Source organism: Ursus arctos, unplaced genomic scaffold (assembly GCF_023065955.2).
Source record: "Ursus arctos isolate Adak ecotype North America unplaced genomic scaffold, UrsArc2.0 scaffold_33, whole genome shotgun sequence".
NCBI classification, from domain to species: domain Eukaryota; kingdom Metazoa; phylum Chordata; class Mammalia; order Carnivora; family Ursidae; genus Ursus; species Ursus arctos.
The window spans coordinates 15,358,410-15,379,275 of NW_026623019.1; the positions used below are offsets into that span (position 1 = coordinate 15,358,410).

General features: G+C 41.1%; 1 protein-coding gene across 2 annotated transcripts in view; it reads left to right on the forward strand.

Moving 5' to 3' along the window:
* The window catches only part of OSTF1 (osteoclast stimulating factor 1), a 49,220-nt gene extending 28,956 nt beyond the window's left edge, over nucleotides 1-20,264 (forward strand). Inside the window, exons 3-11 of one of the 2 annotated variants that reach the window (XM_044391084.3) lie at nucleotides 1,856-1,906; nucleotides 4,531-4,594; nucleotides 6,263-6,316; nucleotides 7,255-7,362; nucleotides 8,296-8,345; nucleotides 11,092-11,170; nucleotides 13,977-14,075; nucleotides 19,272-19,302; nucleotides 19,731-20,264. In XM_044391084.3, coding sequence (XP_044247019.1) covers nucleotides 1,856-1,906; nucleotides 4,531-4,594; nucleotides 6,263-6,316; nucleotides 7,255-7,362; nucleotides 8,296-8,345; nucleotides 11,092-11,170; nucleotides 13,977-14,075; nucleotides 19,272-19,302; nucleotides 19,731-19,770 — 576 coding nt within the window. In that variant the 3' untranslated portion in view covers nucleotides 19,771-20,264. The remainder of the gene's footprint in view (nucleotides 1-1,855; nucleotides 1,907-4,530; nucleotides 4,595-6,262; nucleotides 6,317-7,254; nucleotides 7,363-8,295; nucleotides 8,346-11,091; nucleotides 11,171-13,976; nucleotides 14,076-19,271; nucleotides 19,303-19,730) is intronic. The other variant, XM_026518827.4, reaches the window with a different exon arrangement.
* The last annotated feature ends 602 nt before the right edge of the window (nucleotides 20,265-20,866 follow it).

Genomic DNA, 20,866 nt, shown 5'->3' on the forward strand with positions numbered 1-20,866 from the left:
CCATCACATATTGGTAATCTGTTGATCACAGATCATCAGAACATGATAGAGAAAGATTAGGGAAGAACTTAGAGGGCTTTACTTCTTTTGCCCTAAATGCCTGTTTCTAATAATCTTAAAATCTATGTTATCGAGTCTACAGAGGCTCAAATAATTTTGCATAGCTCGTGCTGTGTGTAAGTCTAGACTCGGTAAGTCAATCGTAAATGCAACAAATGCTTCAGGAAGTACCTTTTAAAGGAACTCAGCCCGGGCTCCTGGGTGGCTTTGTCGGTTAAGTATCTGCCTTTGGCTCAGGCCATGATCTGAGGGTCCTGGGATTGAGTCCCATGTTTGTCTCCCTGCTCAGCGGGGAGCCTGCTTCTCCCTCTCTCTGTTCCTCTCCCTACTTGCTCTCTCTGTCTGTCTCAAATAAATAAATAAAATCTTTAAAAATATAAAGGAACTCAGCCATTTTTAGTATCGTTCATTATCCTTTGGCAATTTTTATATTTGGATGCATGATGCCCCCAAGTATTTATGTACGTGGTTGCTTAAAGCATGGTATAGCTGATATTGTCTTCGTTTATATTCGGGAGGAAATAGTTATAATAATAATACAGATCAGCTTTGAAACTAAATAAGTGAGTAGCGCAGAATCACATTTACTGCCCTGGTCTGTAACTGAGAGAGGAGATAAACAAGTGGAAAAATGAGTGGATGAGATAATTTGTTTCACTAGCTTGAGTTTTATTTGTATGGAACAGTAACTATAATCAGAAATATCAAAGCCTTTTTAAAAAATATTTTATTGTGAAAGTAATACATGCTCATGATAGAAAATTTGGAAACATTTTTCTGCATATTTCATGCATAGTTGTGATCTTATCCTACGTGCTTTACATTCTTCACTCGACATGACAACGTGAATATTCCCTAGTATCTGAAACTTGATCCTAATAGGCATGGTCCTGTATACCTAAAACAAGGTCATGCTGGTAAGCGTTAACATAGTGATAGAAAAAAGATGCTTAATTAAAGCACCTGGCTGTATTCAGAGAGTTTGTAGGACATTTGGCTGGGACAAGCCGGAATACATATTGTCTCTATAATCAGCTAACCCCTGAGAGCTGCTTATGGTCTGGACTGAGTTGCTGCTTCCTATTTTCCAGCTCTTTAGCCTTATTAATGTAATTGTGTATTAACTATTCTTATATATAAAAACGTTCTTTCTCTCTGAATATGAATAGAGTTGTTTTCTCAAAATAAGCAGGTAATTATGTATAAACTATTGTATGTATGTATATATGTATTGTATGTATATATTGTATGTATATATGAAATGTTCATTCTCTCTGACCATGAAATGATAGAATAGTTGTTTTCTCACAATAAGCAGGTAGTAGATGTTGATATGAACGTATTTAAGGATTGAAGCCTAATCACTTGGACAAGAGCCAAGTTCCTGGTTGTTTTTCATGATTTTAAATTCTAGACATTTATCCTTTTACGAAAAAATGTCTATCACCTTTTATAATTTTTATGAGAAAGAAGTTCTATTAATATTCTCTTTTGGTAGAAAAATGCCTTGCCTTCATTGTGGAAGAATATAAGATGTGTGTGTAGGGGGGATTTCTTACATGTTATGTATGCAATTCTTTGAAGTTCATCATGGGAACAATTCAGCTTTCTACCTCCGTGTTAGTTTGTCAGTAATGTTTCATTATGTGGCCTGTGTGCAGATGGAAGTATCTAAAAACCACATTGTCTATAAGGTACTTTGGGACTTGAAATTCACAGAATCATTAGCATCATCATTATATTGTAATTCATGAAAAATCACATGAAGTCACACTGTATGTATTTTTTCTTTCAGCCAGATGAATTGTACTTTGAGGAAGGTGATATTATCTACATTACTGACATGGTAAGCCCAGCTAATATTTTGTAATACTACGTATGAACTAAAGATGCGTAAGACTATTTTGTGTAGCTATAATATTGCACACTATTTAAATGTTTATCTGTATAGAAATATGTATGCCCAGGTTTGTTCATTTTAGCACCGTTTGTAATAATAGCACAAAATTAGAAGTAGCCCTTATGACGACCTATAGGAAGATAGTTGAATAAGCTTCGGTATATCCACAAATAGGGTATTATGCATTAATAAAAAGGAATGAGGAATATCTCTAAATGCTATTATGGAGTAATTTAAGTGAAAAAAGGCAAGGTAAAAAAAAAATGCAAACAGTGTGCCTTATTTACCTAAGAGAGGTTATATGTATAACTGTTTTCTTCGGTTTAAAACAAAAAGTCAAAGGAGGAATCATCGAATAAAATTTAAAAAATAGTTTCTTCTATGTGAGGGAAGGGAAATAGGGTAGAGGGAACATGGACTTTTAAAAACTTAACCTTGTTTTGGAGATCTGACTTTGGAGTCATGTCAGCTTCTGCATAGTTATAAAATTAAATGGTAAAAAAGCAATCCCTGAAATTTAAAAGTAGAGTGAATCAAATGAAGTTAATTGTACCCCAGGTAATTGGCATAACCACACAGAAAGGAGGAACTGTTCTAGTGAACTTAAAACTCAGCAGTTTGACAGAACATCTCCAGTAGAATATACAGGAAGGACAAAGGACTGGCAAGAAAAATAACTGTAAACTGGTTTTAATCATGATCTTGTAGCAGAAGCACTGGCATTGCTATTCTGAGATTTTCGCATGTGTATTGTAGTTGAGAGCAAATGAGTCATTAGGTCAGTGATACTGACAACTGGGATCTTCAGCCTGCAAGAAAAGATACACAGATGTAAGATCAGTGAGGTTAAGCTCTGTAGCTTGGCATCTGTATGGCCAACATGTTGTGTTTTATCTACAATAAAATAAAAACGTGTCCTACTCTGTCCTTTGAAAAGGCCTAGAAAAAAAAAATGACCAACCCAATAATGATATGTTATTTTGCATTCAAAGGAACAAGGCTCTGTCGAGAAGGGTATAGCTGTTACCAGGTTGGGGGCAGAAGAGGTACAAGATAATCTGAGAACACTGTGTTATTAGAAAGCAAGGAAGCCTCCCGAGACAACGGGGGTCACAGTAGAAAGACGGGAACGAAGTCGAAGAGGCTGCCGCTAGTCAAAGATAGGACAATTTGAACAGTTAGGTCAGCACTCCCCAGGATTGAAGCACATTTACTGTGTTTAAATCCATGAGCTGCCAGTAATTCTTCACAAAACCCAAACATCATTCTTCACCCTGAGAGGATGCTAGGGAACCAACTTTTTATTCTGACAACTTCAGTTAAGGAAAATAATGAGCATTGATTCCGACTTTTCTCTATGAACTTCATCTCCGGGTAACCTGAGAGTTGATGAGGGAACATTTTTCTTTAAAGAGATATTCTGATTGTTTAAGTGAAAAAGGAGTGATAGAACGTCACCATTTTGCAGCCCCCAGGAAATAATGGATCCAGCTCATGCTCTTCAGTGGCTAACTCACATTATAAAAAGAGGCCACCAGACATTGTGAGTCTCCTGATGGAAGAAATCAATACTACCTATAAGATAGTCTTACCCAAAAAACTGAATCTGAATCTCATAAAGCCTCTAGAACTAACGACCAGTTTATAGGCAGTAACGGGGAACAGCACACATTTTTGGTAACACGGAGATGCAGTAGGCAAAATCCTGACTGTTTGAAACTCAGCAGAACAAATGGACTGGTTTCTTCAACAAGTATACTATGAAGGAATGAAAAAAAAAAAAAATGGAGAGAAACCTATATACTAAAAAGAGACCAAAGAGGCAAATCAGTCAGTCATATTGAATGGCCCTTATTTGGATTCTAAATTGTGGGGCAACTGGAAAATTTGAATATTGATGCAGATATTTGATGATATAAAGGAATTATTGAAGTAAATTTTAAGCTGTGATAATGGCTTTATGTCTTTGGAAAAAATCCTCATCTTTCAGAAGTACATGATGAAGTATGTACAGGTGAGCTAATGTCTACAGTCCATTCAAGATGATCTGAGAGGGAGGGAAGTCGTGGGTTAGATATATGAAACAGTTGGCCGTGAGTAAGTACTTTATGCAGGTGGGAGATGAGTTTATGTAGGTTCATTGTCCTGTTCGTTCTACTTTTTATAGGTTTGAATTTTTCTAAAATAAGGTTTCCCCCCAGATGAAGCTAAAATAAAGAGATCTTTAAAAAAAGCAATCTTCAGGCTAAGAGAAAGTAGACTCTGGACAGAAAAATTCTATGGATAGTTTAAATGTAATTGTTTTCTTCCCTTTCATATGATCACTGATGTGTGGTTGTTCAGGCTCTGCAATGAAGTGTGTTGTGTGTGTTGCAGGCCGATGTGGGTATATTTGTACTTTAATGGTAAGGGGAATGGGCATCCGTAACTAGGGGTGGGGAAGCTTGATGGTTTTGACCGGGGCCGATGGACATTCTGTAAGCAGGTACAGTCCGTGAGCCAGATAGTTTTAAAAGTCATTGAATGTAAACTGAGCTTGGTACCACTTAATCTAACTCTTCTTTCACTAGAGTGATACCAACTGGTGGAAAGGCACCTCCAAAGGCAGGACTGGACTCATCCCAAGCAACTATGGTAAGCACGGCTGTGGTGGTGATTACTTTGTGTCTACTTTGTGTACTTTCAATTGTCTGGTTCCTGAAGCCTCTCTGCTTGCTGTCCTTGCTGAGAAGTCAGTGGAGTCATTGCCAGGGTCGGACATCTTGTACTCCACGAATCGGCCATTAATAAAAGGGGAATGGGCACTGGAGGTACATGAGCTTAATTCTTTGGCTTAAGAAAATGCATTGTAGCACTCTCGATAGAACCCAGGGTTTCCAAGGAAATGTTTATGGCTTTCCTTTATCCAGCTCTTAGAATGTTTTTTTCTTTTCTTTTGCTGTTAAACTAAATATGAAATGGTTTCTTAGCCTAGCCCGTTCTTTTGTGATGAAGTGACCTTGCCTTGTTAATTCATGTCTGGGGCAGTTATTAAATGGGCGTCCGGGCAGTTTGAGGAGCTTGAGTCGTGAGAGGCAGCCTCTGCCATGAAGCCACTTCTAGTTGGAAGAGGGACAGATAGACAAAGTACTTCTATAGAAAGCAGCAGAGTAGAGTAAAAAGGGCACAGGATTGGTAAACAGGGTTTTAATCCTTTTTCTTGTACTTCTTAATAACAAGGGACTTCAGTGAAGGCACTTAACCGCTGTGCCTGGGACTGTTTCCCCATTGGTGTAATAAGAGGTTTGATTTCAGTCACTTCCAAGGTTCCTTTTGACTTCACCATTAGATGTATTCCCAGACCAGTGGGGCTGGCGTCAGGCACCAGTTCCAAGTACTGGCACAGGACTTAGAAAGTTTCGAGAAAGGTACTGCTGCAAAGTTCCTAGGGGAGCGAAGAGGGGGAGGGAAAGGAAGGGGAAGTGAGAGCTGAGGTCTGGGGCGCCCACGGTGGCCCCACTTGCCCTGGTCTAAAGGTGATGCCATCATGGGTTAAAAAAGACTCAAAGCATTTCTACATTCCTCTGACCTTTGCACACTCCGTTTCCAGCCAGTCCCAGACAGTGCGCATATAAAATGTTCCCCCATTGCTTTGGATCTCCAGTGGCCAAGGGGCTGTGCAGTTACAGCTCTTTATGGCGGGAGGGGGTGGGTCTGACATCCTTTTGAACCACAGTCTTCATGTGGTCCCTCCTGCTGATTCTGGGACAGCGGAGAACACCTTGCTCAGAGCCAGGTAGGGATGCTGTTTGCCGTTTGTAAGTACAGGAAGCAAACTGTTTACCCCTCGTGCGTGCCCCCCACATGCACGTATACAAGGTAAACAGGATTATTTTTGGCCATCTTCAAAGTAGGGTGTTTTTACAGAATGTAAAAACGAACATCGACTGTTTTCCTTTGCATTTTTGTGACTCGGTTTATGACATACTTGAGTATACTGGTATGCAGGCCACGGGTCTGTTTGTTTTTGCTTATACTTCCAGTTAATTACTGTGTGTGGCTTTTGTTTATACTCAAGTTAATTGCTGTGGTGTTGCCTTATTGCTTAGCTTGGTTTCATTTAGCAAATAATTCAGCTTCTTTTGAAGCAGGAAGCATCCGTTTGATTTTCTGCTGGGTTTTTTTTTTTAATCCACACTAAAAAGGCTGCCCTGTGGTGGAAGGCCCTAGCACTCGGGGACTTGGGGGACTGCGAAGTGGTTTCAGTGAGTCATTGGGATGGCACTCTCAACCTTGGCTTTGCTCTTTTTATTTTCAATCTAGTGGCTGAGCAGGCAGAATCCATTGACAATCCGTTGCATGAAGCAGCAAAAAGAGGTAGGTGTGATTTTTTTTTGATTCAGATACACAGCAGAGTAAAACACGCAGGTTTTAATTATATAGTTTGATGACTTTTGACCAGTGTAGACACCCATGTCAGCACGACCCAGATCAAGATCTAGAACACTTCTGTCATCCCAGAAAGTCCCCATTCCAGTTAAACCCCCGCCTCCCCCAGAGGCAATCTCTGTTCTGCCTTCTGTCACCTGGAGAGAGAAAATGTAATTAAATTTCTTCTGTATTTCCTTAAGTAAGCTCTACATCCCAGTGTGGGGCTCGAACTTGCAACCCCGAGATCAAGCATCACAAGCTCTACCAATGGATGTACAACGCACAGAGCTTGCTCGTGTTACGTCACTTACATCCACACTGATGGGCGTGTATGTGTGGCCAGCCCGTGTGTACCCTAGACCTGAATGTTTGCATCCCCTCGAGATTTAGATGTTGAAATCTCACCCCAGTGCACTGGTGTTTGGAGGTAGGGCCTTCCGTGGGTGATTTGCTTATGCAGGCTCTACCCTCATGAATGGAACCGGTATGGAGACCCCAGGGAGCTCCCCTGCTCTTTCTGTCCAAGGGGTGGAAAGCCAGTGTCCATGAACCAGGAAGCAGGCTCTTCCCGGACCCTGAATCTGCCGGCACCTTGACTCTGGACTTCCCAGAACAGTGACAAATAATGCGTGCTGTTTTAGCCTTTCTTACCCTCTCCCCTCCCCCACCCCCAAGTTGTTGTCAGTGCTTTTCATTAATAAACTGGAAGCGAAAATGTACCATAATGAACGTATTACCGGGCGGGTCTTAATTTCAGACTTGCTGATGAATCCATTCTAGATGGGAATTTATGGAGGATGAAATTGATTTCAAAGCACAACCAAACCAAACCAAAAAAGCCAAACCCTTTTGCTCGTGTTTTTATAAATGTGAAATTTTTTCAGGCAACTTGAGCTGGTTGCGAGAGTGTTTGGACAACCGAGTTGGCGTTAATGGCTTAGACAAAGCCGGAAGCACCGCCCTGTACTGGGCCTGCCACGGGGGGCATAAAGGTACTGGCTTCTTCTGTTTGCTGTCCTCGTAGTCCACACGCTGCTGAAACGGCATTTCACAGAGAGGAGATGGATTTACAGAAATGAAAACACAAATTATTATTTTCAAGTCCTTTAGAACCTCGGCCAAAAGCCTTGTTCCTGGAAGGTCTGCAAAACAGTAGGTAGAATGCTCACTTCATGGACCTCTCTCCCTTGAAAGACTGGAAACTTCCTTTCCTTTCCCAGGCTTGGAAAGGTTACAGGAAAACAATAGTCATGTAAAAGCAAACCCTAGGATCTAATCTTACAGAAGAACGGGGCAGACGTGACTCCTCCAGCTTAGTTTTTCCCAAGATACGCTTTCGTGATTTACGTTTTAAGTTGAGTGCACGCTGTTCAATGGAGGGGAGAGACCGCATCTGCTTAAGTTAGTGATCGAGTTGGTAACCTTCTCAGTTATAATCAATAATATGACAAGTGGAATTTCTAGGTCTGTTTCAGCCTGACCAAACATCTGCCACACCCATTTACTTCTCCCTATAACACACACACAAAACAAACACAACAACCAGAAACAAAGCACCCAGCAGATTAAATAGCAGAGCCAAAGGAAAGTTTCTGGCTGTTTCCCAAAAGGAAGCCGATCTTATTTTAGCTAATAAACACAGATTAGTTAAGTGAATATCAGGTAGCATAGCGAATGTAGAGTTATTTTTACAGTGGTTGCCATGTCAAAATGCAAAAGCCAGATTATTTGAAAACAGCTTTTCCCTAGATAATTCTATTTTTTAGGTTCTTAAGTCTTGTACTTACATAAATTTAAAAAATTTTGTTACACGAATGTTCTTGAAGATTCTTCTAAGGAATCCTCTCTTTTAAAACTATTATGCATACTCTTGTCAGCCTTTTCCTTTTCATTCTTAAAAAATGTCTTTCCTCTTTGAATTTCAGACATAGTGGAAGTGCTGTTTACTCAACCAAACATTGAACTGAACCAACAGGTAAGATCGCTTACGCAGAAGTCAGTCATCATAATACACCTGCCTTGTTCTCGCGGTGCAGCTTATGGGCATGCAAAGGCCTTTCTTTGTGCCTTGAATTGACCTTTTCCCATTTAGTATCTTTGATACCATTTTTAATCAAAACACTACAAACCCATTAGTTAAAAAATCACTATGGTACTGAAGTCCAGATTGCATAAACCCAAGATGCCTACGGAGCTGTTCCCTAAGTCATCATCTTCATCATCTTCCGGTGTCCTGTCTGAAGGTTTCAGCTTGTCACTGCCCCCACTCTGATCTGCGGGCTCCCAACCTTTGCTCCTCTGGTCCTCCCCCACGTATCCTATCAGAGTTCTCGGTTATGTTACTCTGCAATGCTTACAAGTATTATGGCTATTTAAATTTTGCTCATTGCTGGTGTCACTTTTGTTCTAGACTTACTGACTTTTATTTAGCTGGTTTTTGGTTTTTGTATCTCACTAGAGACTTCCACACTGTTTCACGTTCTCTTGACATGCTTTTCCAAAATGTGTAAGATAACTGCTCCCCCCGCCCCCCGATGGTAGTGGTGCTTCCCGAAGCTCTCATCCTTATTCTCTGATCTGAGCAGCTTGGGCCCTGCTGCCCTTTGCTATCTTCCTGGGAAGCCTTACCTTCACCTCCCGCCTGTGGTGTGTCTTCAGTTCTGCATCCGTTCTGTTGTTGAAGAACATCTTCAAGTAGATTCCTAAGAAAGGGGACCACGGGATTGATGATTTGCCTGACAGAATTCGAGGTTGAAAATGATTTCCCTTAGAATTTTGCAGGCAGGGCTCTAGGGTATTTAATTTTTAGGATTGCTTTTGAGAGGTTTGGTGCCATTTCGATTCCCATTCTTTTGCGTGTGATCTGCTTTTTCTCTCGCTCAGAATTGTCACTCTGTCCGTGGTGTTCTGAAATTTCACCACAATGTGCTTTAGAGTGGGTCTCCTCCCAGTAACGATGGTGGACTCTCTCAGCCTGGAAAAATACTGTCTGTTGTTTCTATTCCAGTTTTTACTGACCATTGTCTTTGTTCTTGGTTCTGGAATGCCCCTTTGTAGTGAGGTAGGACCTCTTAACATTGAGGCCCAGTTATTTTAGTTTCTCTCAGAGATTTTCTTACCTTTATCTTGGTTACCTTTTCAATTTCTTAGTGTCCTGTGTAAGTTTTCTATTGCAGTGTAATAAAAAACCACAAACTCAGCCACTTAAAACGACACCCATTTGTCTTATACTTTCTGTAGCCTGGAATTCTGGGCCTGGCACAGCTGGGTTCTCTGCTCGGGGTCTCACAGGCCGGAATCAAGGGATTGGCTGGACTTGGTTCTCCTCTGGAGCTCAGATCCTGTTCCAGGCTCACTCAGGTTTGCCAGGAGGATTGAGTTTCTTGCACCTGTAGTGCTCTGGCCCGCAGCTTTCAGAGATCACCCCTCTCCGTGGACGTTTCGCAACATGGCTGTTTGCTTTCTTTTTTAAGGCCAGTAGGAGATTGGGTCTCTGAGGCTGTACCTTTGGGAAAGGGCCCACCTGGCATATAATCTCCCTTTTGATGGACTCAGCATCAACTGATTAGAAACCTAATTATGGGAGTGATATCCCATTATATTCATTAGTCTCACCCATACTCAAGGTGGAGGAATTCTTCAGGGGGTGGGTCCCAGTGGGCAGGGATCTTGGGTACCATCTTAGAATTCTGTCTACTATAAGCTCTTCCTTCTGCTCTGATGATTACTTTTAAGTAGCATCTTTTCTGGTTCCATTATGCTCTTTCATGTTATAGCTCAGATCTATTAGTTACAGCTTTTTAAAACATTTTCTGTCATACTGTGCTGTTATCTTTTTCCCCTGAGTTCCATTAATTTTGTTTTGATCTTTTCTCATATAATGGAGGCTCTCCTCAAATACCTAGTATCCTTGTCTGTCCATTCATGTTGAAGTGTGATGGGCATTCTGCATGCTTATGGGGTTTCTCCATAGGGTCAAGTAAGGTCCTGGCTGTTTCGCTGGGTGATACCCAGATGTCAGTGTGAGTACCCTCTCCCTCCTTCACGTGTAGGGCTGTTCCACTCCACCAGAGAACTATCCTCCAGCCTCCCGCCCCGGGGGTAGATGCTACACAGTGCACCCTGGGGCAGTGGGGTAGGTAAAGGCAGCTTGCAGCTCAGCTTGTAGGTCTTCAAGCTCACCCACTGCTTTTAGCTCCTGGCCTCGTCGCCACTTTCCCTTGTACCTCTAAGTTCCACGGGCTTGGAAACGATCTGGTTAATTTCTCAACAGGGTAATTCTGCCATCTGTATGGGGTCACCTGGCAGCAAGGAGAAAGGAAGGTGATCTAATTACTTCCATAAACAGTTTCACCCAGTCCTCTTGTTTTCAGTCCCACGCCTCATGCCCCCTCCAGCGTCTCCGGGCGTCTCCAGTTGCTAATTCATGCGAGGTTTCTGCAGGGATAGATCTGCTTGCTTCCTCCCCGTGTCGCCCTCTGCGGGCATCTGCGGTTCCACTGGTGCCCTGCCAGTTCGGTTTCTGCTCCTCTGTCCCCTCCCCTCCCCCCCACATGACTCTTCTGTCCTCTCATGAGTCTCCTTTCTCTCTTTGGAATATTATACGATTTCATGACTCGTTCTCATTGTAGGTGTACTTGAATTCATGCCTGAATTCGTGCCTATTGTCAGTACTCACTCTATTTTTTAAAATGCTGCTTTCTCTTTTTAAATCACCGTAGAACAAGTTGGGAGACACAGCTTTACATGCTGCTGCCTGGAAGGGTTATGCGGATATCGTCCAGTTGCTTCTGGAAAAAGGTAAAGCGTGTGCCCAGTTTCTCTGGCCTTCGCGTACCCTGGAAAAATAGGCTACATCCGGCTATATCATTTGAAATAGTAGGAAGAATAATAGCCTCGGTGTTTTGAAACTGGGATTTTAACTTTCACTCTGTATCACCGGGTTGTTACAATAAGATGAAATTACAGTGTTGAGGTGATTTGTATGAAGTTTTTAGTTTTAAATTGAAAGCTTGGTAAGCTTTAAGATTACGTGTATTACTTTTAGGGCTTGTTTATTGTATATTTCTGCAGGATTAAAGGGCCTTAGAAGAAAGATGTGCGTGCGTGCACGTGTGCATGCGTGTGCGTGCGTGTGCAGAGAAGATCCTATCTCAGCTGTATGGGTAGATTTGCTGAGGCCCCTGTTCACACGGGAAAGTCTTGGTAGATAGGAAAGCAAGCTGTAGCTATAATGTCCTGTTTCGAGCTGAGCGGGTGCTAGGTGTACAAAGAATGAGAAGATGCCTCGATTCCCTATTTCTGTACAGGTCAGAGGGGACAGCGAAATTATGGACCGACCACCCATCCATCCATTTGTCCCGCAAATAGTAATTAACCCGTACGAAGGGCCAGGCATATCCCCGCATACTTTACCCTGGTCCAGAAGGCTATAATATAAGTTGCTTGAATCCCAAGGTGTCATATGGATGCACTGTCATTAGGGATCCTCGGGGCAGTGTTGAGAGATACATGAGAGGAAATGTTACTGATTTAAAATATGTTGATGATGGAAACCGCAGGTATAAAAAAAGATCAGACTGCGCCAGGACCACTCTAGTGCCCCCTAAAGGTAATGCTGAGAATTGCACCATCTGTGCCAGCCGCCACTAACCACTTGGGCCACTGAGCCCGTGTAATGAGCCTAGTCTGAGCTGAGATGTGCTGTAAGTGTAAAATGCACATCAACTGTCAAAGACTTAGTGAAAAAAGATGTGAAGCGTCACAGTAATTTTTACGTTGGTTCTATGATTAACTGGTCACATTCTGGATATACTGGGTTCAAGAAAATGTATGATGAAAACGAATTCCTCTTTTTGAAAATGTGGCCTCTAGAAAATTTGAAATGACATATGTGGCTCACATTGTATTTCTCTTGGGTGGCGCCGGGGGAGAGGGACACAGGAAATGGTTGTTTCTTCTGTTGCATTGCTGGCTCTGAGCATTTCCTGTCCTGACAGAAATCATGTACATGAGTTCTAAAGGGTAATTTAATGTAAGATACGATTAGTCACAGAACTCTTTTTTTTTTTTCAAAGATTTTATTTATTTATTTGACAGAGATAGAGACAGCCAGCGAGAGAGGGAACACAAGCAGGGGGAGTGGGAGAGGAAGAAGCAGGCTCATAGCAGAGGAGCCTGATGTGGGGCTTGATCCCAGAACGCCGGGATCACGCCCTGAGCTGAAGGCAGACGCTTAACCGCTGTGCCAACCAGGCGCCCCAGAACTCTTAACCCTCCAGGTTTTTTTTTTACCTATAGAGCAATGAGAGAATGAGGTTTCTATAGACCCTTCGCTATGGGTAGATCTAAATCTGCTCACGAGGGCGATTTTGACACACAACCACCATATTCCTAATTAATGCCATACTTTCTTAACTCAGTTGTTTTTGTGCCTTTGAGTTTCATTACATTTATTTTCTTGTTTATGGAAGAGGATGTGGTTGCAAAGACAATGGCCCTCTCCTACACTGTGGCAGAAAGTGTAAATTGGTAAAGCCTTCTTGGAAAGCAATCTGACTGTAGCTAGCAGAATTAAAAATGTACGTATCCTTACATTCCCGCGTCACTTCTAGAAAACCATACCTCAGAAAGATGTTGTTCAAGGAGGTTTACGGCAGTATTGTTTGTGATAAAGGAACAGCCTAAGTGCCCCTCGCTAGGGGGGTGATTAAGTAAATTTTGCAGTGTCCACAAAATTGAACACTTACATATATTTAAATAGATCAGGCCATAATGATGTGTGTTAATAAGGAATGGTATTAAGGAATACCGTATGTATTGTTAGGTTAAAAAAATCAATTTACAGACCAGTATATGTGATACGATTTTGTGTATGTATACATATATGTCTGTGAGTGCATTCACGCACGTAAGGGAGATGAGGGTTGCTGGGAATGGTGTCCTGTGGACAAGCGAGAAGGGGAAGGAAGGGGTCAGTTGGGGGATGAAATGGCACGTGTGCTTCTGTTCAGCATACGTCTATATTTTTGAATCTTTAACAGTGAAGATGGACTCGCGAATTCTGATCTAATTTTTACCATAGCGAAGACGACGAGAAAAGGAAGTCAAAGATGGGCTGCGGGAACAATGCATTGCCTCTGGGTTTTATTGTGTTACTCTTCTGCTAATTTGCAAAGGAGTATACTTACAGATATAAAATATTAATCCCCTCAGGCACAAGCCATGTGGTATTTTCTCAAGAAGCAACGGGTGTCTTACATTGACTCTCCAAACACTGGTGCCAGGACACACAGGAGTCTAACTGACTCAGGATTCACCTCGGGGAGAGTCACCTCCCTGCCGAAAAGTCACATGCAGTATTCTAAGGACTTGAAAGGAAAGGCTGTATTTTAATGGTGCCAACTTACCCGGGGTCCAGGAGCAAGCTCCCTGATTAAAGATGCCAAATGGGCTTTTACTGTTCTGAAAAAGCTTATTACTTCAGGGCCGGAGTGGTTCTCCAGTTAGTTTGGCCCAAAGTGATTAGTTTGGGTGGAAGGAAGATTGTCTGCTACTCTAGATTCTTCAGAAACACCTGATGTGCTTTTCTTGTGTTGGGGGAAAGGTGCAAGAACAGACTTAAGAAACAATGAGAAGAAGCTGGCCCTGGATATGGCTACGAATGCCGCCTGCGCATCTCTCCTGAAAAAGAAACAGGGCACAGGTATTTGGCTTTAATTCTTCTTTCTCCTTGGGCACCATCACGACCAAGGTTTATCATCCTAGAACTGGGAAGAAGTTTTTTCTTGGGAAACTCTTCTTGTGGTTCTGAAATTAGGTTTTATCTCCTTGGTCTAATTTGGAACGTTGGCCATAGAAGAAATACCTTCATACGAACAAGTTGAAGAGACATTGACCTTCTAGTGTTTTTTGTATGTTTCCTTTGTGCCTTATAGTCAAGTTGTAATCACCTTGCTTTCCATTAGAGCCCTTATCAGAGAGCCATGGTCTCTGTATCCTTGATAGGTTTTTGTAAGTGGCTGTCTCTAAATAATAATTTTCAGTTAAGCACTGAAGAGCTCCACAGTGATATTTGGTTTCTATTTTAAATGAGAGTATCGGTAAACTATAATCAGAATTATTCTAGACTTGGTAAACAATTTGGTGTTTATTTATAGATTCTGAGGTGGTTTTTAAAGGTGAAGTTTAGGTATACATCCTTGAAGATAAAAATATCTCCTGGTGTGGGAGAATAGGTTTGAAAGAAAAAAATGAAAGGTTCATGTGGTTGTTTTGAAAAGGTGTTAAAGAAAAGGTGTTAAACCCATTTACATCCTTCATGATTACTATTCAGAGACTGGCCATTTATTGGACCTCTCAGTACATAACCTACTGAATGAATGATTCCCCCTGAAAGAAATGCTTTAACCCTTCTTCCTGTTCCCCTCTCTTGTCTCTCCCTTTCCTTCGCCATCAGCCTCCGGGCCCACAAGGAACCCAGAGGTAGAAAAAAGAAAAGTAGAAGATGATTTGATTGGAGGGCACATTCAGTCTTTTTATTCCCTCCCCTCTTTTCTCAAGCCTTACTTTACTCTTACGTTTGGCACTTTCATGCCACTTTGAAGGATAAGCCAATGATTGATACATCTTTTCCACCATTTTCTAGAATAGAAGTATTTTAATGGAGAACTCACGTTTCACAGGTCTTTATTTAACATTGCTATTCATCATTCCAACCTTTTCTAGTATTGTTTTAGAGTCTAAAGTTTAGACTGATCCATACTGGTGGAGAATCGCCAAAACAACTTTTGAGACATTTCCGGTATAGAGGCTAAGTGCATTTGTTTCCATTGTAAGCTGAGGGTAATATCACTCTCGAAGTTCTGAGCTTGTGTAATGAGGTACTGGTTTCATCATTTGAATCACATTCCCATTAATTTTTGAACTCTTGGAAAGCTTTTCTCTTCCTTAGCTAGGTACCCTTTGTCTTATGAGAAGAGACAACATTATCTTATTCCATAGCCCAGTTCCAGCAGAAGCAACAAAATAAAGTCAGTCCTTTGGTTTCCTGCTTTAGTCAGTCAAAAATAGCAAACAGTCCCCCTCTCCATGATTCACCAAAGGGAGCTTCCCAGAATTATCCTCCTTGTCCATCACCAGATTCCCATCATACCCCTCCTCACGAATCTGCTGTTCCTTTTGTTCTTTACTCCAGATAGGTCTTTGTTCCAGTTTTTTATTTCTTTCAACTTCAGATAGAGTGTAAACCATTAAACCTTTAAGCAGCTTGGGTTCCTTAATTATTTAAGCCATGACTGCTCACTGGCAGAGCTGGTGTTTCTGCACGGTAATTACTCATGCATAGATGGATTGAGGGTCTGCTAAGCGAGTGAGAAAATATTTACCAGCTGGGTGGTGCTCCCTAGCAGTCCTACATTTTGATCGAGAAGCCATATATGCAGCTCTGAGGGAGAGGTACTTTTACTTGGCGTGTATCTCACCTTTCTGCTGCCTTGGTTGGTTCCGGAAGTTGGACTATGGCCTAACTTCCTTTTTCTGCCACTGACTTCCTGTTGCTATATGGGTCCCTTCAGAATGTCCTGACTGTGGGGTAAGACTTCTTATGAGCTGAAGGTTATCGGAGACTCATGGATACTTACTTAAGCTTGATCATGGTAGACAAGGAAAATACCACTCTTGCCTCAAACTCCCGAGAGCAGTACCCAAAAGCCTCCCCATAAGCAGTGGGAGCTGGGAGAGGCAGGTGGCAAACTGTTCTTTTTCCCCTCACCATTCTACAGTCTTTGTGGAATAGGGCTGGGAGGTAGGTCTCTTTTTCTCTGTTCATGCCAAGTGTCTTTAGTCTACTTTCCTAAATTTGTATTGATTAGATAATGGACTCACTAATGAGGTAATCTGGGGGCCTGGCACACAAAGGCAAGAAATGAGTTTTCATATTTCAGTTTTCATATTACCTTTTTCCTCTCTTTTTTCTTGCTTCATTCCCGCAATCATCCAGTAAAATGTTTCCATTTGTATTATGATCGTAGTTGGAATCAGAGTTAAATATTAGACCATATAGCTAATTGCCAGCACAGACTCTGCACTGGAAAAAGTATATTCTGATGTTGTTGCCCACTTACAAAAGCACATCTTGCATTTTTTTATAGAGAAAAAACAAGTCACATTTTGTAGTTACCTTGAAGGGTAACTTTGGGATATGAGTATGGGGCCAGGGTTCAGCTTTAAATTCTTTCTCTAGTTTTTACAAATTGGTGTATAATTTATATTAAGTAAATATATAAATCCTAAGTTTACATCTTGTGTGCGTGTGTGTGTTTTAACTGTGTTTACACCTATTTGCCGCAAGATAGAGAACATTTTCCATACCCCAGAAGCCCCCTCCGTATCCTCCCCTTCTCTCACCATAGACTGGTTTTGCCTATGCTTGAACTTGATATAAATGGAATCAAACAGTATGTACTTTTTTGTGTCTAACAGCTTTTCGCTTAATACTGTGTCTATGAAATGTATCCAGGTTACTATATCTTTCTTTCCACCATTCGTTCATTCATTCATTCATTCATTCATTCATTCATCATTTGTCTGTCTTAAGTGCTGGTGCTTGATTTGGAATGTGCAAATCCAGGTCAGTGACACTGAGGAGAAATGGAAGTGAGGTAGGGGAGAAGGGGATGTACCGCTAGGAGATACATTACCATGATGGCCACGCCCCAAGTTGAACTGTAAAGAGAATAGCTCCTCAGCACTTGCCCATATGAGAAGTTTCCAGGGAAACTGCCTGAGAGCAATCCATGAAAGGAAGAAAGGAGAAGGAATTTATTTGCCTGGCTCATTCCTGTTTCTTGATTTCCTGTCAGCAAACGTTGCACCATGGCGAACCATCTTCTCCTGCTAACAGGAGAAACGAGGTTGAAATAAAGGGCAGGAGTAGCCATGGAAGCACAAAGAATATCTCAAATAGGCAAAACATAGGATCAGAGTAACAAAGTAGCGTTGGAAAGAGCTTTGCTATTGTCTTTTTGTCTTTAGTTTAAAAAGCTGCTTTTCCCAAGTTTATAGCCAGTCCTGAAGTTCATGGGTGTGTGTGGGATAGGACAAAGTATATTCCGCGCAGGTTTCCAGAACTTCTCATAAGGATGGACACGAATACAGACAACCTGGAGACTTCTAGGAGTTTGGAAGCTGCTGTGAAATCGTCGAAGTTGGCCTCTGTTCTGTTTATATCCACTTGTTTGTTCATCTTTCCTTCTTGTAGAAGATAAGTCCATTTCTACCTCCTTTGTGCCGACTCTCCCTTGTCCGTTCCCTTTTCTCAATAATTATTTTCCTAAATTTGTAAAGATAATGACTGGAAAAACTACCGTATCATCAGCATACATGAAACTAATAATGCCTTCAGATCATCAAATAAATCCTGTCATCCAAATTTGCCCCTTTTTCTCATACATATTTGTTTATGCTTTGTTTACCTATTTATCTGTTTACTTATTTGCTTATAGTTTAAGTCAGGGTCTGAATAAGGTTAGACTCTGATTGGTAGATATGTCTGTTAAATCAGTGCTTCCTCTCCCTTTCCTCTTCCTCTCCTTCACTAGCCTGGCCATTTACTTATTAAAGAAGCTGGGTCGGTTTTCCTGAATTTCCCAGTCTAGACATTGCCTGTGTGCAGCCCCATGGTGCTCTTTGTCATGTTACTCTTTCCTCTCTGTACTTTTGTCAGTCAGTGTTAGATCTAGAGGTTTGGTTAGATTTTACATTTCATCTGTCGGTCTGTCTAAGTGGTAAAGGGAAGAATACTTCATGAAGAAAGCTGTGTTGTTTCGTCAGAGGCACGTAATGTGTTTGTCACTTGTCCTGTGGCGTTAGCATTCACTGATGATCATCGTCTAGATCCACTATTTCACGAACAGTTGCAAAATGGTGGTATTTGAATTCTGTCACTACTTTCTCAGTTATTAGCCAGGAACATTCTGTAAAAAAAAAAAAAAAAATTCCCTTCATCCACGGTTTGTTTGCTCAGAGGTAATAGTTTGTGTAGTGGGGACAGAATAAAGGCTTGATTCTTGTCCTTTGTTAATGAGTTTCCAAAATAAGGTACTGGTGAAAATAAGGACTAGTGAATTCTCTTTGGTTTGTGTTGAAATATGTGCTGTGTTTCAATCCATCATATTTAGTATCATTTTAAAAAATATTTTTTAAAGAGAGAGCGTGAGCACAAGCAAGGGCAGCTGCAGAGGCAGAGGGAGAAGCAGGCTCCCCGCTGAGCAGGGAGCCTGATGCGGGGCTTGATCTCAGGACCCTGGAATCAGCACCTGAGCTGAAGGCAGACGCTTAATTGACTGAGCTACTCAGGCACCCCTAGTATCCTTCTTAATGGTCCCTCTTTGGCTAGTGGAGGCTTCTTCAGGTTGGATCGTGAATCTGTTTAAAATGACGCTCTTTTTGATAGCATCTGTGTTTTATGGTTTGACAAGGGTTCCAGGTTCATCATTTACTTTTCTGCCTCAGACTTGAAATCAGTCATATCTCCAGTGAGCATGGGGATATAGTATTTAGAGACCACGATAACATACATTTATTGAGCTTTTAGTGTACTTATACTTGCATTTCAGTCCCCCCCAAAAAATTATACCTCACTTAATCTGTTGCTTATAGGTGTTTAACTAGACCGTTGAATAGGTGAACAGTTAAAGATCAGATGTCTTCTTTTTGAATCCTGTTCAAGCCTAATTTAACTTATGGTGGGGTTCGGTTCTTTCCATTTCAAACTTTTATTTATTTATTTATTTATTTTCATTCTTTTGTTTCTGAGCCTACTTTGTCCGTATTTTTAAAAATGAAACTAAAGCTTCTGTCTTTTCATTCTCTTTCTTTTCCTTTTTTTCCCCCTCATTAGTTATCTTTCTACCCAGTGACCTTGCCTTCAGGTAAGGCCGAGGGTTGTCGGCTGACCCAAGCCGTGTGTGCGCGCTTGTCCTTGGGAGAGGAGGTTGGAAGTACAAGTGGTCAGAGTGGAGGGGCTTCCCGTGTGTTCCATGCTGGTCATGGTGCATGTGGCTGGTTGCATTTTGTGCGAGATAGATTAATGGTACCGTAGCACCACGTGCTTTTTTTTTTTTTTTTTTTTTTTTACATCTAAAGAACGTGCAGACAGCTGTATTTGTCAGCCTCTGTGACACCAAAAAGTGAGCAGTTAGGCAGGAAAGCAAGAGTTGAAAAAGATCCTTGGGGGAAGTATAGTCCCTGGGTCTGAGGAAAGATTACAATTTGTTGAGCTATCAGGAGCTTTGAAAGTGAAAACATAATCTGAGCAATTTGTAATTTCTCTGTTTTGCTCTCCCCCCGTTCCGTTTAGATGCTGTTCGAACATTAAGCAATGCCGAGGAGTATCTTGATGATGAAGACTCCGATTAATTCCCTTCTGGAGCTTCGAGATTTAAAACCTCTGTTGCTTTTGCCATTCCAAAACCTTTGTCTTTGCCAGAAGAGTGTTGGTAACTGTTTTTGTCTTTTTTTTTAAAAGTCTTTATGAACATGGAAGTATTGCACTGTGTTTGAGTCGAACGTGTAAATGGGTAGGTTTTCATCTTCAGTTTGCCAATAAGTGACTGGATACTTTGCTGTATAAAGTACATTTTTGTTCACCAGAGTAGAACAAGAAGAGATTATTTCTATTTATCAAGTTAAAGGAATTAAAAACTTTTTTTTCTTTAAAAAAAAAAATCAGAATGGTTTTTGGTTTTTTGTTTTTTTTTAGTTCTTACCTCAAGGATTGAAATATTTCAAGTGGATTTTTCAAGGGGGAGATGCTTGTTATAATAATGAACCAAAAGACTTAACAGAAAATCGTCAGCTATTCTGACAAAAATAAACATTTTAAGAGACTGTATTCCTTTTGTCTGTGTTTGTGGTATCACTATTTGCTGGTAAATAAAGCTCTTTATATTTATTTAGGTAAAGGCTGATTTTATTTTTTAAGTCTTATTTCATATTTATTAGCACAAAGAAATCGTAGTAGCCATATTTCTATTCAACTTTATATATTTGCTTTGATTGAAAGTCAAGACAGTAGTCATTGAGAAGATACATTTATAATTAAATCTATAACTTCAGTAATTTTTAGACTTTTCAGTCTTATCTCGAAGGTTATACGTAGTGTGAAGAAATCCAGCAACTCATTACAGTTTGCTTATGGTCTGAAAGATTAAAAAAATTGATTTCCTTATCACGGAAGATGCCATCGTTTTCTATAATGGAGTAGCCAGGAGCCGTGAAATCTTTTTGTGTTCAGCTTTTCACTTTGATAGCATTTGTTTTCCCAGGGCGTGGTTCTCGCTCCTAACAGTTCAGATTCTGCTGCTAAAACATCAATTAATATTGCAGGGAGCCTTCTGTACTACTGAAAGGACCCTCGATTTGAGATTCCAGTTCTAATTTTGTCGTCGCTGTTGGCGTTTGCCTAGATTCCAGGCCCTCGGCCCAGAACCATAT